General features: G+C 35.8%; 1 protein-coding gene across 2 annotated transcripts in view; it reads right to left on the bottom strand.

Annotated features, from left to right (window-relative positions):
* LOC132095394 (low-density lipoprotein receptor-related protein 1B-like) overlaps positions 1-16280 on the bottom strand; it is a 281074-nt gene that overhangs the window by 138264 nt on the left and 126530 nt on the right. For both annotated transcript variants that reach the window (XM_059500325.1, XM_059500326.1), the window contains 6 exons: positions 16130-16258; positions 13069-13326; positions 10647-10809; positions 4624-4846; positions 983-1169; positions 628-771 (listed from right to left, as the gene is read on the bottom strand). In XM_059500325.1, coding sequence (XP_059356308.1) covers positions 628-771; positions 983-1169; positions 4624-4846; positions 10647-10809; positions 13069-13326; positions 16130-16258 — 1104 coding nt within the window. The remainder of the gene's footprint in view (positions 1-627; positions 772-982; positions 1170-4623; positions 4847-10646; positions 10810-13068; positions 13327-16129; positions 16259-16280) is intronic.

Genomic DNA, 16280 nt, shown 5'->3' with positions numbered 1-16280 from the left:
CATGCTATAGGCAGTCAATAAAATAACATCACAACCACGTGGGCCAATCTCCTTAAAAGTTAATCTCCATCTCTGTCAGTGCCAAGACTGGTGCAAATGCAGAAGCGCTCAATCTTCTAGTCTAACAACACGTACATTTCAATTTCCAGGTCTAGATTGCTGACGAGAATCGAATAAAACAAAGACATATTCCATCACAATTTCTGGATGGATGACGTGACATTATGTGACATAAAATCATTGGGTAAGTTTTTTACTCTTGTGCCAGAGAAGAAATATATTTTTATTAGGACTGTCAATTGCTATATATAACATAATAGGGAATTACTGAATTTATGCATATATATATATATATATATATATATTATTATTTTTTTTAAATAACTGATTGCATTAATCCTATAAAGCATACTGTATAATACTTGATAGATGCCTTCTGTTGTCTGATAGGTTCATATATTTTCATACTGTTACTTGATAATTCAGGCTTATAAGGTTGAAAGTTACACCGACAGACTTAATTATTATTATAATCATTATTATCATTATAAATCATATTATTTCAGAACAACACATTTGAACAGCTACAGTGCACAAAAGTAAGGCTGTGAACTAAGGTGGACTGACTTTTGCAGGACAGCCCATCACTTCCCAGGCTGAATCCGGTATGACAGCGGCAGCTCCGGGATTTGTAGCTCCCGCTGAGAAGGCAGATGTGCGAGCATCCTCCTGGTTTACCATAAGGGTCAACTTCACACGCATGGCCCTTGACTGAAGAGAGGACACGGGTGTCACATTTGCAATTAGCATATTCATATATGCATATAATCTTGAATAATGTTTTATTTATAAATATATAATACAAAAAACCTGAAACAAAAGCCAAAAAGTGATGCACATGATGCAAAAAAAAAAAAAAAGATGCATAGAAATGCATGCTGTTCTATCTTAACAAGCAATTCAAACCAAACACATACTTTACCTTTCGGCTGACTGAGCTTGTGGTAAACACGTATTGTTTTTGCATTTCCTATGCTGGTTAGCGTCTCCGGGTCTGTGACATTAAAGCGATTTATCCGTAAGATGTCTACCACTGCTCCACTTGAGGGTTCAGAGCGAGCTGCGTACAAGTAGTCCTCAAAAACAGCTAATCCATGCAGGTGGGCCACCTGGAAAAAGGAACATTGACTATGTCAGGTTGATTAGAACACCCAGAAGCTACTTAGCTAGGTAAATAGAACCTTGTAAGCTCAACAAAAAGCAGAACAGCACAGATACAGTCCTTGGTATTTCCATTTGATTCAACATCAACATTCAACATTGAATTAGCCATTAGCTAAAGCTGTTATTAGACTTAATTTGACCTGGCACCAACCCACAAACTGAATAAAGAGGTGCAGATTTGCAGACAGGCTGAAGTTAACGGAATTGTGTTGTTATGCATTCAGGCAGTTCATGACGTTTGGCAGGGTCAGCTAGAGTGCATGTGTTTCTCTGGGGACACCTCGATTCTGTGGAGTGATTCTAGCCTACATGCTATCTCTGCAAGCAACATGTGACAGGAGCAAATACACACACATTAAAAAGTGCATTGTGTTTCACCTAAACCCAAAGGGAGATAATTCATCCTCTCTTTCCCTAACTGCAAGAGGTAAGAAATAGTAGCAAAATAGTGTGGCTCATAATGCTATTCTCTTTTAAATTTATAGTCAGGTACTCAACCATTCATCCAGGGCAAGAGTGGATATTCCAGTTTCCCCACAAAGTATTTGGACACTTAATGCACAATCCACCTGTGAACCATTTTGGGTTGATACAGTTTTTGAGAGAAGGGTAACACTTTATATGGATCAGTTCTCACTATTAACTAGTCACTTATTAGCATGCCTATTAATACCACATTGGTTGTTTATTAGTACTTATAATCAGGGCTCTGAACCGGTTCAAGGAACAAAAACGAAAACCGGAAAACCAGGAACAGAACCAGAACCAGAAACGAAATCAAACTTTATAGTTCTGAACAGAACCGAAAATTTGAAATGACCATTAACCAGTTAATAACGTTATTTTATCGTTCCATTTAATATTTGAAATTTGCTGTCAACCAATCACGAATTCCAGTAGTAAGTCCTATGCAAATGTTATGCTAAAGCCAACGAGTGAAATGTCGCTCAGCTGTGAACTCATCATAGGTAAGTCACAAATGCAATGCACCACACTTAGAGTTTATCTGAGGATAGTGTGAGATTAATTTAACAGATCAAACGCACCTGCAGCGCCTCTGTGAATGGAGAAAACAGAAAAACTATAGGCTTACATAAAAAGCAATATAGGCATATACACTAAATATATTTCACTTAAATCACATTGACAGATTAACGAAAACGAAAGAAAACATTTGCTAAATTACGGTTCATTGTTACCTGTTCCAAAGTTTTCAGGAAGTAAAACGAAACCGCAGAGAGTGGGCCCCTAGTTTTCTTTATTTTGCAAAAGCTTTACAATTTGAATTATTCTGTAAAAGCTTGACAGCTTTGAATAATGTCTTGCTTCTGTATAACCAACCAGCTTTGGTATGACCTTATGCGCACACATAACATAATTTTGCTATATTGAAGCCAGTTCATTATCAAAATAAAATTAGTTAAAGAGTTAAAGAAACAAATAAAAAGTTACAATGTTCCGTTGTACAAAATGTTGCGGTCAGCATGACCGCGCCTCACTGTGCTGATAGAAGTCGATGTGAAGGATGTTTTATGTCAATGAAAGTACAAACACTATATAATAAATCATATTTTAGTATCCAGATACATTTGGATTCATGCCGAATGAAGGATGTCGGCATCAGCTTCACCTTAAATTAATTTGTTTTTGGATTGATGTTTTTATAGCCTAAACTTTAGAAGATTTGTTTTGGAAAGAAACTAATAACTGTTTTTAGAATGTTTGTTAACATTTTACTTTAGACTAGGCATTTTAGCCTTCATTATTTTGGAAAGTAATAGGGCTAATAAAATGCTGAGACGTGACTTTTTTTCACTCTCAAAACGCAATCTTATACAAGTATTTTTTTTGTTTGTTTTTTACAATGCAGCAAACGTTGTTAAATATCTTAAAAATACTTTAATGTCTTTAAAGTGTTGACAGATTTGTTTGTTTCTTTAGTAGCCTGTATACATTTGGCCGAAATCTAGAAAAGAAGAAGTTGGCTGTGACTTAAGTCAGCGTGTTATTGGCTAACATTAAATTCAATTCAATTAAATGTATGCATTTAGCAGAGCCAAAAGCAACTTACATTGCATTCAAGCTAACAAATTAGTAAAATATATTACTGAGTACAGTTGAGTGCAGTGGAGAGTAAGTGAGCAATGAAATTGAAAAAGGGTAGATGCCGTTTTCAGGACTCGCAGAAACTCACCTTAATTTGCCAGGGAAATTAAATGTGTTAGCAACCTCTCACCAATACGTTCCAGTTCACATTTAAGAGCTCCATTAAACCAAGCAAACCCGCACCTACCTGCATACAGTCATCCATTGCTCAATGTACGTGGCCTTCTACACTTTCCAACAACGAGAAGATCTTTGGGTGGCTTGGCTGAGGTCTACTTTTGAATAATAATGATCCATAATTACCGTCCTCTTAAGTGCACTTCAGGTTAAATATATTCAAATGGTGAATCTGTTTCAGTAGTCCGTGTTCATTTTAACTAATTAATGCAAGAACTAGCTCGAGAAATTAAAATGCAGATTAAACCACATAGATACAGTTGCTTCTGGGTATAAATGCCATAACCAATTAATGCTTGAAATCAATCTGTGTACAACTGTGTTGGTTTCTTTCTCCTCCTATCAGGAAAGAATTTAAATCTTGCAACAGACAAACAACCCTTTACCTCCCTTCACATCACCATTGGTAAGTATGCATATCATATACATTTTTCTATTAAGAGCTCAATAATTTAAACAACATATTTTTTGGTGTATTAAAAAATGGTAACTAAATTTTGCTAAATAAGCAAAATTTTGGGAAGATTTCACAGACAAAAATGTCCATTGTCAATAGTGTAGTGATGCAGGTCACACACAAGTCACTTTCAAACCAAGCAGTTTTGAAAGTCCAAATCCTTCAAATCTGCATGACCAATGTGAACATGAGTGAAATCAACATAGGTAACTTTTTTGCTCATTCAAAATGAAATGACAGGATTTTTGCAAACAAAATATCGCCAAGCATCAGTAAATGTGACTGCACCTTTTGCATAGGATAACCTTAAGAAGAACTCTCTTTTATGATCATCTGCTGCTAAGCAACTAAATTGATCAAACGTGACAGAAATTTCCACAAAAATATAATGCAGCACAAGTGATTTTAACACTTATAACAATGAATGTTTCTTGAGCACCACATTTTTTAAAACATTACTGTTTATACTGTTTATACTGTACTATACTATACAGAATTCTTGCTTAAATAAATACAGCCTTGTTGAACATAAGAGACTTCTTTGCAAAACATAAACTAAATTCTTCAACCCCAAATCTTTAAACAGTAAAGTATGAAGCTGCAAAATGACAAACCAATGCCAAAAAAAAGAGAGAGAAAAAAACGGAAAAATAACTCACTTGATATCCTTGGATGATAGTGTGTCTGTTTTTGCCATTGTAATCCACCATTTCAATGTAATCCAGATATGCGTCTGCCCAGTACACCAACTTTTTTACCAGATCCAATGCCACGGCAGTCGGCCGCTCAACCTTATAATCCACGAGTCGAGTTCTGTTGGTGCCATCCATGTTGCAGCGTTCCAGTTTTGCTTGATATCCATAGTCAGTGAAGAAGAGCATCCTGCAAGTGATCAAGAAGTGCAATGTCTTTTTTACTGAGGTCACCCAAAAAATGTAACATATCCTATTTGCTTATTTTTCATGTCATTCCACTACCATTAAATCTTTCCATAAGACAACAGCTAGAAGTGACCAATGAAGCATTCTGTATACTATACAGGTTTGAAACAACATTTGGAAGAGTAAATATTGATACATTCTTTCCTAAGACAGCAAGATCTCATGAGTACTATTTTTCATCACTGGCTATTCCTGTAAGACTTTCTTTATGTTTCCACCCATAAAACATGTTGCCAATTAAAGCAAGACCTCATTAGTGACATAACTGCATTTATCAAATGACGCCATCCTCCTTTGAAGTATTTCAATTACAGTAGCCCTGCTCAAAAAAAAAAAGTTTGCTTTTTGTGTATGAAAATAAATGACCAGGATACAAACAGCTACTAAAAGTCTACCAGTGAATGCAAAGTGTTCAAGTTCTAACAACATCAGATACCTAGTGGCTGATACTGCAAACACATAATTTAATTAGGAATCTAACATGGAAAGAATTCACACACAGCCAGCAGTCCCCGAGTGCTTAATTGCTCCAGAGAAGCAAACATAAAACATAAAGGAAATTCAAAAAAACTTAACCATAAGGAGCTTTTTGTCATGGCATATCCATCTTGTAGTCTGTTGTTATACAGAATTCTTTGCAGTGCGGTATCAAAATTTTCTTGTAAGTCATTTCGTTTGTCCCTTGGGGACTGAAGTAGGAGAACTCATTAAATGTTTAGTCAGACTTTTAGCTGATTAGAATATTAGTAAATGATGTAAAAAGCATGTCTCTCTAAGGCTTCTGCCTCTTGACCCTCCTCAAATCCTTTGTTTTCTGAATGCTAGAAATAATTGAACCATGCATCAGTGATGCTTCTTCTGCCTGCCAACAAAAAAACTAATTGGCTCCTGTATCAGATACAAAGTTCCAGTACACTTTGGTGTGTTTGACTTGCTCTGTGTTTCTCAGCCAGATATTATTTATTTCTAATTTGGAACAGCTCAGCCCTCAACACAGAAATTGATACTATTCTGTTCCATAAAAAAAACAATTCATACTAAAAAAATAAAAATAAAAAAATAAAAAACATAACTGCATTGTTCCGTTATGTTCAAATTTGTACAAATAGGATTACAAATCAGATAGACATACTCTCAGCCACATCCTCGGACTGCCCGCAGTCTAATGCATATTGTACAAATACTGGAAAGCACATTTTCAATTTGGAAAACTTCACTGTTTTGACATACCATCTTAAATATGCAACACTAAAGTAACAAGCGACTTAAAAGTGAGGAATAAATACATTACATAATATGAATAATATACACCACTGTTCAAAAGTTTGGTGTTCTTTAAGAAATTATTACTCTTATTCAGCAAGGATGCATCAAAGGTATTTAGAATGTTACAAAAAATAAAAGAAAAAGATGAAAAGATGTTTGCTGAGCACCAGATCAGCATATTAGAGTGATTTTTAAATTCTAAACTACAATTCTAAATGGCCCTTTGAATAAAACATATACAGTCGTTTTGAACTGGAATCATGGTGGAATATCCAGTGATGTCCACTTCGCAGGGCACTTATGGTCGAATACAACAAATGATGTATGTGATAAGAGAAATATACAAAATATGCAGGGGGCGTGAGGACAGGGATTGGGAAACGCTGCAATAAGGCATCAATATGTGCTTTGTACGTAATAAACAGCCAATATTCTAGTAATAAGCATTCTAATAAGCAAACAGCAAATTGTGAGAGTTGGTCCCTAAACTAAAGTGCTACCGAATAAATTAAATTTTTAAAACACTAAAATAGATGGTTTTAAATTTAAATAATATATGTTCATTCTGACTATGATAAAGCAGTTTAATCTGTACAGAACACATTTAACATGTTAACTTAAAAGTATATTTTTAAAAAAGTATGTTGCAGTTTTATTTATACGTTGTTTAATTGTATTGGTAAACAAATAATGTTATTTCTAAATTATACAGACAAGATTTTTAACAATAGTTTAATTATTTTTAGTGTTTGTATAGCAAAGTTCAGCAAATTAATAAGGCGAGAATGGTGATGTGTCATCATTTAATAAAAAAATAGCTATTTTCATTAATCAAAACTAAATATTCTCCTGCCAAAGTTAGTAACGAACAATACAGTCCGTTAGGCTGACTGTAGACATTGTTGCCAAGCAATTTATCAATTTGCTACATTTAGAGAACATATAATCCTCACCAAAATCTAGAATGAAGAATTATTAAAATAAATTATATTAATTAATAACTTTATAATCAGCAACATTCAACAGGTCTGCAATATCTCCAACAAAATACACCAAGGAACAGTACTACAAAATTAGATGACAACAAATGCAATAAAGCAAAATGAATTAAAAAATAAATCTATAATTTGTTTTTATGCCATATATTGTTCTGAGTGTGTGTTTGAGGCAAACAAACATTTCCCACCATTGTTCACTGTACTGTGTATATACTTTCTACATCTGATTTTAATAATACAAACAGATGAGACATGGATGCAGAAGATATTCTTGCAGTGAATGTTGCATTCTAACACCACATAACAATAACCACAGAATAATACATCAACAATACTTTATTTTTTTGTTATCTGTTACTCAGTAAACCCAGACAACACAAAACACAATGGGAACCAATCTGACCCAGTCATACATCTCATCTGTTTCTTTAGACCTTTCAACCCTGACTTTAAGTAATCACTGCAAGGTGACACAATGGTCCAACCCAAACCCGGACCGCAGGGGAATTTCATTACTGAAGAGAATACAGAACAGAAAATGCCTCCCCTTTCTTTCACTAAAACAGATTACCAAACAGGATTATTTTGCTCCAAATAAAATTCTAGTTTCACAATCTCCGCTGACTAAAAAAATGCCTGCTTTTTAGAATTGATTTGGGGAATAAGTTAGACTTTGAAAAGCGGGGTTAAACCAAGTTCAGTCTTATTCCCTCTCTGGGATTTTTGTTTCAAATTAGAAAGCTACATTTTATATAAAGGCTCTCTAGAAGCATACAAGAGGACGGAGACTCCTTCAGGAAAGCAGGCGAGAAATCAGACCAAAAAAAAAAATAAAAAATTAGGGAAGGAAAATTATTTCTGAACCACAAACGAAACACTTAACGTTTTGTGAACTCTTTCCATAACTACTATACCTCATGCTGAGCCACTATCACAAACCGCCTCAATTTCTTTTGTTTTTTTACTCAAGCGCTCCAGGCTGACAGACCTCCTGTGATCCATCAGCCTCCCTCACACACATGCAGCTCCAACCTCATCTCGCCAATTACAGGAGGAGGACCAGGAAAAGCAGAACGGCAGTGTAATGTAGTAAACAGCACTTTGCTGAAGCCTGGAGGCTTAAACCGCTGTACTCCTTTCCCACATTCCCGGGAGGAAACTGGCTGGATGCACTGAAGGCCATGTACAAATGTGAGAAAGCCATTCCCGTGGGTTATGTTCATGTAAACGCACCAACGGCACATAAAAAATAAATAAATAAAATAAGCATTTAAGTTGGTACAATTACATGCTCATCATAGGCCATAAATGGACACAAAAAGGCATGTTCACAGTGAACGGAGGAGGAACAGTGTTGAGCTTGTTTGATAAGGCTAAAAAGGGCCAACTTCAAGATTTTTCCAAAACCGGATTTTCTGCTTAAGGTCGGCTCTGTGAGGTGAATAAGGGGATCTTCCGAAAACATATGGGAGCCCAAGAGAAAAGCTCCAAACCAGAAGCATATGTTTCTAAAGCCATATCCTACAGCATATGTACTGCACACCGAGAGCTTTGCAGACTTGAAAGCTAGAAAAACAAAGCAATTCTGTATCTAGCCAAGCATTTCATTTGGCCCAAAAAGACTGAAGCATTTGCTTTCACTTTACTTGTGCAATTTGTACAACTTCTGCTTTTAAATTGTAAATAATTTTATCATAGCCAATTTATATTTCTTTGCCCATAATGCATACAGTTTTGGCCATTGTTAAATTATTATTAGAACACTAGTATTTTCACCAGCTAAAAAAGGTTTAATTCAGTTATTTCCATCTTTTGCTGTAGTGTGCCAATAGGATATATCAGTTTATATTCCCAAGGATTCATTTTGCCATTAATTGTAATAATCCAGTGAGATTTTTGTTTGCACAAGTAGTCTGAAAACAGCCAGTGCTCCACACATAGATCTTTTTCTCATCATCATCCAGTCTGTCTGGAATTAAGTGAAGAAACTGAAACAACTGAGACAGATTAAATCCAGAAGAACTGTGGCAATGTCTCCAGATGCTTAAAAAATCTAGTGTTCTAATAATTTTGGCCACCACTGAACATAATATTCTTAAGCACATTCGATACATTGATATACATATATATATATATATATATATATATATATATATATATATATATATATATATTTGCATTTTTGTAAGCATTCATTTAATTAATAAACAAATTTTCTTAAATGTAAAAAAATAAAATATATTTTTAATTTCACTGAATGTATACATAGGCAACTGTTTTTAATGATATAATGTGTCCATTATCTAATATGTAAATCAGGTAATATTAAAAACTGGTTTAGATGGAAAAAATTGGTTTAGAGTGAAATGGACGTTTATTCCTACAGACATATTGAGCATCGAGATGCCTTAGCAAAAAATACTTTTTTATCTTAAAAAAAGTTATTTTTACCTTAAAGCAAAAAGACAGTGACCTTATTGAGTGTTACAATTTCTATCATTCATACTATATGTACAAATTGACCACCTCTGCCTTTTACTGTACAGACGGCAATAAAAATACTTTAGTACTAAAATGCCAAACATTAAAGTAATGCAACTAGAGAATTCAGTCCTCTGTGCATTCCATTCAGAATCTCTTGAAAGATTTTGAAACATCTGCGAGGTTGTTGATGATCACAGGAGAAAGAACACAGCCTTTAGACTCAAAGAGATAAACGGCTGTCATTTCCTTTAAACACGCCTTCATTCAGGGCAGTCAGGATTTCGTTTTTGTCAGAGTCACAGCACGAAAACAAAAGCATGACAACCAAACACCGAAGAACGGAAGCGAAATTGATGGCCTGGGCTCTCTTTGCAGTCTTTAGTCTGCTGAACACCGGTGCTACAATTTAGGTTTACTGGGCGAAAGGCGTCTCATTAAAAAACCCGGATCTGAGTGCTCTGCCTGTCCTTGCACTCTCATGAATAAATGGGACAAACTCTCTCCTGAATTCCTATTCTAAGCTCGCCGGGAATATTACCATGCCACTCCTTTTAGCAGCTAATGACTAGAATAATCATGCTGCCCTCCTCTCCTTTGAGGACTCTTTGTGTTCTTTTACTCATTTCTCCTGAAACATTTCCACAATCACCATGCTGACGTGAGGGATCCGCCACCCCCTTGTTTCAACTGCGGCTTTGTGGTGTCAAAGCAAAACAAAACTCATGTAAAGCAGATTTCTGCAAGGGCGTTCGAGACTGTGGGATGCTGGATAAATCATGGAATACTAATGGCACTCCTGACTGTGGGAGTTGTAGCACAATCATGCAACCAGACAGTGTTGAAAAGAAGAGTAAATATTGAACTCTGGGAAAAGTACAGACAAGACACATTCAGAGAAATATTTGCCTAAAATACTGCAATATATGTGAGAGGATTCAGATTATCAAAGGCCTTGTCAAAAATGAAATCTCGCTTCATGCATTTTCAGCTCACCCCATAAGAGGATCCAGAGCGATTGCTTTAGGGTTCAAAAGGTCGAGGTCTATCACTGTAACACAGGTGTCTCCATACTGGTTGCAAACGAATATCCTGTCGCTTGCTTGATCCACAAAGTAAAAGTTTCCCGTGAGCCAGTCAAAGGCTAATTGATCAACATCTGAAACAAAGGAAAACTTGCACATGTCAGTTTACACGAAACAAGATGATACTGATATATTGATACTGGTATATTGATGTGACACAACATTAATTGGCATGCGTTCACGCATAAGTCATTGCGAATTCTTGCCATGAAGTGTTAATCAATCAATCATATTCATGAAAGTCCTTATTCATGAAAATAATTTCCTAATCTACATATTACAATTGCTACTTTACTTTTTTTATTAATATTTAATTGTTAAATGTTGTTAATGCTACTTTATATGATGTATTAAATAGAATATTAATCCATTTTAACTGGATTTGAGATGGAATAAAAAAAATAAAAAAAGTAATTAAATGCATTAACAAGCATGATAAACACACTGTAAGAAATAACTAAACCAAACAGTGCACTTTTTAAACTAAAAATATAAAAAGCCTACCATTGAACAAAAACAAAAAGTGCCCAATAAACTAAGTCATATTAGTACAATTTATTTACTTTTTTTAAGATCATAAACTTGGGGGCCATTAGAGGCTCTTAATGCACTGTGCCAGACTTGAAATATGTTAGAACTGAAATGCTTTGTTAAGTCAAAGAAATTCTTGGTTTAGAGGCTGTTTTTGGATCAATATCCTGGAATGAGAGCATGTTCTTTTTCTCTGATTCAACACTGAAAACTAATAGGCTAATTATTAAAAGAGTAATGAATCATTTTCGATTTGAGATATTTTAATGAATACTTAATGGATACATAGTGTAGGATGAACTATACAAATGTGAATAAACCATTTCATGTAGCGGTAAATAAATTATAAGCACTGCTAGCTTCCATACAGCTTGCATTGATAAGCACTACGCAGTCAAGCAGAACTCAGTGTTACACTGAATGTTTTGTTCAGCTTGAGAAGATAAGGTCTCATGAGTGAAGGAGAAAATGTACTGAACTTTTAACTTCAACTTTAAGCCAGATCTGTTTTATAGGGGTGCACCGAAATTTCGGCCGCCGAAAATTTTCGGCCGAAATGGCATTATCGGTTTCGGGCCGAAATAAAAAAAACAGCCGAAAACGTAAACCGAAAATGAATGTCACCCGCCCCTCCCATCCGTGAGCAAGCGCTTAGGTTTCACTCACGGTCGAGCTGTTATCACGCGTCTGCCTATCAAAGATTAAGCATGTCAAAGGGCTGTCACAATCAAAAAAAGCTTGTCACAAAAGCTGCACAATCGATCGGACCAACCAACACAAGTTTCAAAAACGAAAACAGGGAATCGATTTTAACGGCCTTCTCTCGGAGCGCGTCCAGCTCGTCACTATACGCTCGCAGCGAACGCGCGTCACACAGCAACTGCAGGTTCCGACACACACACACACACACACACACACACACACAGAGCCTATTAGTGCATAATATCAATGTAGCCTTCAGTAATGTTTTTCATTGATGTTATGGCAGTCCACATTGCTGACTTGTGCGCGTCTCAAGCGCCCTCTTTACGTTCGCCCTAATGCCTGTTTAGTTGTCGGTGGATTTGCCTATATTTGGCGTTGAAAAACGGATCAACGCCAAATATAGGCAATTTACTAACGATTCAATGAACACTTTGCCTATGTCTCAAAAATCGAACAGGATTTTTTTTTTCACAAAAGTGACAGCCCTATACGAGAGGACACCAAAGTTGCAATATGTAACATTTGTTCTGCAAAAATCTCCAAAATTGTGGATTTTTTTGCACAATTTAAAAAAAAAAAACTATTTTATTTGATGGAACATAAAACTTGAAGAATAATTATTATCTATATTTATTGTAAAAAATATTTTATGTTTTGTAATGTAACTGTTAATAAAAGTTTGATTATTATATTGTGATTTTTCAATTCAGATCCATTAAATCCAAGCAATATATATATATGTTTTTAAAAGAAGCCATTTTCGGCTTCAGTTTCGGTTTTCGGCCAAGTGCATCCTAAATTTTCGGTTTCGGTTTCGGCGCAGAATTTTCATTTCGGTGGATCACTACTGTTTTACCTTGCATTAGTGTTTTACATGAAACTCATTTTTAATACTAGGAAGTTTGTCAGATGTTTATTAAATTCAAACAACATTTTTTTTTATACTAAATTACTTTGGACTTTACAGACATATTTCATAACACTGTCAAAACATTTCTTTAATTTTGGGGTAATTTAGAGAATTCTTAGAGAAATTGTGTTTTTCTTTCAACGTACTGCATTCTCAATGTAGCAGGAAAGTTAAACCGGAATCATACCGTGGAGATTCTGGACTGTCTTTACTTCCTGTTCTTTAGTGAAACCACTTGCTTTCCTCATCCTGGCACACCGGAGTTGTCCGGAGGACTCTGAGGATGTGACCCAGCATACTGATTCCTCTTTATGGTTGAAATCCAAACCATGAGTTCCATTTGGGTCCAGTTGTTTGAGGGTTTGCAGGCGGGATCCATTTAGGGCTGTGATTATAATATTATCCGAGCCTCCAATCAGCAGTGCTGCAGGGTTTTCACCGGTCTCTGGAATAGATGGACAGGAAAATAGTGTCAAGACAGCTTGAGGCCAGGCATTTCCTTGGCATTCCATGCTTTCAGTAGAATAGGATAATACTGGCTTCCGCAGAGGGCATGGGTAATTGAGAAGCATGTCTCTTAGGAGAGAAACCCATTTTCAGAACACAGCGGTTAGCTGGACATTTCTCTTCTTATTCAGTTTTGCAATGTATTTCATAAGTGAAAGTGGATATTATATTCACATTGTATAATGCAATTTATGTGTATATATGCGCATATGTGTGTGAATGTCTCAACCTGTGAATACTTTTTTATTTTCAGGTTTGTATATACAGTATATAAGTAAAATAAACCAACACAGATCTGTCTTTTAAATTATTTTGCAGTGCATTTATTTTTAAGAGTCTTATTTAACATTCACCTTTCTAATGGATATGTCATCCTCTGCTGGCCCCCGTCAGACGGCCGGGAAAAGATGATGCATTGAAATTTATATGCATGAGCTTTTACATTTAATGGAAACCCCATAGTTATCCCAGTGCAACAACCTCTTTCTGCTAAATTAATATTAATGTGGGTGAGCACTGAGTTCAGTTAAGTTTATGGGTAATGATATTCAGTTTATTCCTCATAGGAAAGCAGTCACATTGATTAAACGCGGGACAGATTCCGCATCCAGCAGCAAGGTGCGCTGCTGCCTGCTAGCTATATCCCACTGAGCGTACAGTGGCGTAATCTCCATTTAATTTAAAACACATATGCAAACCAGTTGTAGTGCACCACACCAATATAAATACTAGAATGCATCATCTTTTTAGATTACAAAATGCTTTGCACAAGGCATCTTTTGAAGCCATCACACCAAGCACACACTGTAACAGACGTTATTTGTAAATTGTGTGTACTCAATATAATAAATTTAAGCAGGGACAAGTTAATAACGCCAAAAATCATAGGACTGCAAATGACATTATAGGCCCCAAAAAACTGGAAATTTTTAACATTTATTACTGTCATGCTGTGTATAATTTCCTAAATAGTCCCAGTCAGTTCTAACAACATTTAGCTGATATTTCCCACAACGTTTATCATTAAAAATGGATGTAAATCTTTTAAAAATATTCATTATATGTTTGAACACAAACAATTATGCTTAAATGGATCCTCTGCAGTGTCAGAATGTGAGCTCACTGGAGAACGCAATATCATGGATTGAAGACTTGTATTTTAACCTACTCTTTGGATCTTAATAAAGGATTTGTTTATTATAAAAAGGCAGATTTTTACTTCAAAAAAATCTTATGGAAAAATTAATGGACTGGATTACTTTCGGATTCACTGCAGAGAATACAATGGTGAGCAAGTGATATAATTCTCAATTTCTCCAGATCTGCCCTGATGAAAATACAAACTCAGCTACATCTTAACTGGCCTGAGGGTGAATAAAATGTCAGCAAATGTTCATTTTGGGTGAATTATTCCTTGAATGCTGTTGTAAACTGTAACTAAAATGTAATTTCAGATGTTTTTTTTTTTAATCTGCACCATTTTGCTAAGACTCAGCAGCCAATCCAAAAGCAGCAAACCTGAACAAAAGTGTTCACAGGCATCAAAAAAGCAATACTTTATAGACAATGCACTCTGATCCACTCATATACTGTACGTACTGAGTATGTTTGCTGTAATCTATATAGTTTCCCACTGTTAACACTTTAAGCCATTCAAATACATGCAGCACATTTTCTCCTTATTTTATAATAATTCTCACAGCTAAACAAAAAAGCTAGTTATTGAACATTTGGGACTCAATAACACTTTTTTATTAAAATGACTTCAATTACCTGAGCCCAAACAAATGACCAATCTACAAAAGGGATTAGAATCTATTAAGCATTGTAGTGAGTGTTTTCCCTACAAAACCCCCTTATTACAAAAGCAGGCGATTTAATGATAAACTTGATTGGATTTGTGGCTGGTGGAGAGACACTCTCACAGGCAGGTGCCATTAGGCAAGTAATCATTGTCATGGGCTGATAAAGACAGAGAATAGCTGTCCTTCAGGCCCTGCTCTTCATAAAACTCAGCCTCCACTTAATCCTCAATGTCTGGCTTATCTTCCACCAATAGCTACATTCTTTCTGTCCATTGGCACAGCAATACTGATATAAGGACTTGTAGCAGAATATCCCAAGCAAACTGCCTCAATTTTCAGGTCCTTATGAGAATGAGCGGCTGAACGGGTTTAGTCTAGATTCATACGTGATCCCTGAAAGCTTACTTGGAAAAGGCAAACCTGACAACTGAGAAGAATTTTGATACATACGTAGAATTGCTAATGACTCAATGAAGAAACAATTAAGTTAAATGAAGTTTAAACAAGCATTGACTTAGTAGAGGGGCATGTTGTCACTTTGTGAGGTATATAGAAGAAATTTAATTATATATGTATATAAAGTTTGTGAAATCTTATGTGAAATCTGCCCTCTGAGACAACTAGCCCCAATCCCTCCTATCTGCGTGGTGATCACTAAGCAGAACTAAGTTGTTTCAGATACAAGTCATTTCAGATACACCCAACATCTAATAAGCATTGCATATTTCTCAAGCATAAAGAACATGTTTTTCAAGGTCAGAAAAACCCAGCTTAAGGCAGTGCTGCAGCAGCTGTAAGTTAATTTCATTCATATCACACAGAGTAATAATCCACCTCGTTTCAACTCAGCGCACTCTTGTGAAAGAACAATATCAGGACGTGACAACATTTCATGCAGCTTATAGATCCCCGGTCATTAATTTATCATGCTCTTACCGTGTTTGGCTATGCAGGAGCGTCTGTTGGGCTGCAGGCTGTACCCATCTGTACAGCTGCAGCGATATGACCCATAGGTGTTCATGCAGGTCTGGCTGCATGTCCCGTACATGGCGCATTCATCATGATCTGTACACAGAGGAAAAGTCAT

Source organism: Carassius carassius, chromosome 19 (assembly GCF_963082965.1).
Source record: "Carassius carassius chromosome 19, fCarCar2.1, whole genome shotgun sequence".
NCBI lineage: Eukaryota > Metazoa > Chordata > Actinopteri > Cypriniformes > Cyprinidae > Carassius > Carassius carassius.
Note: the sequence above shows the minus strand (reverse complement) of the source record. Positions and strands in the feature narration are given on the sequence as shown.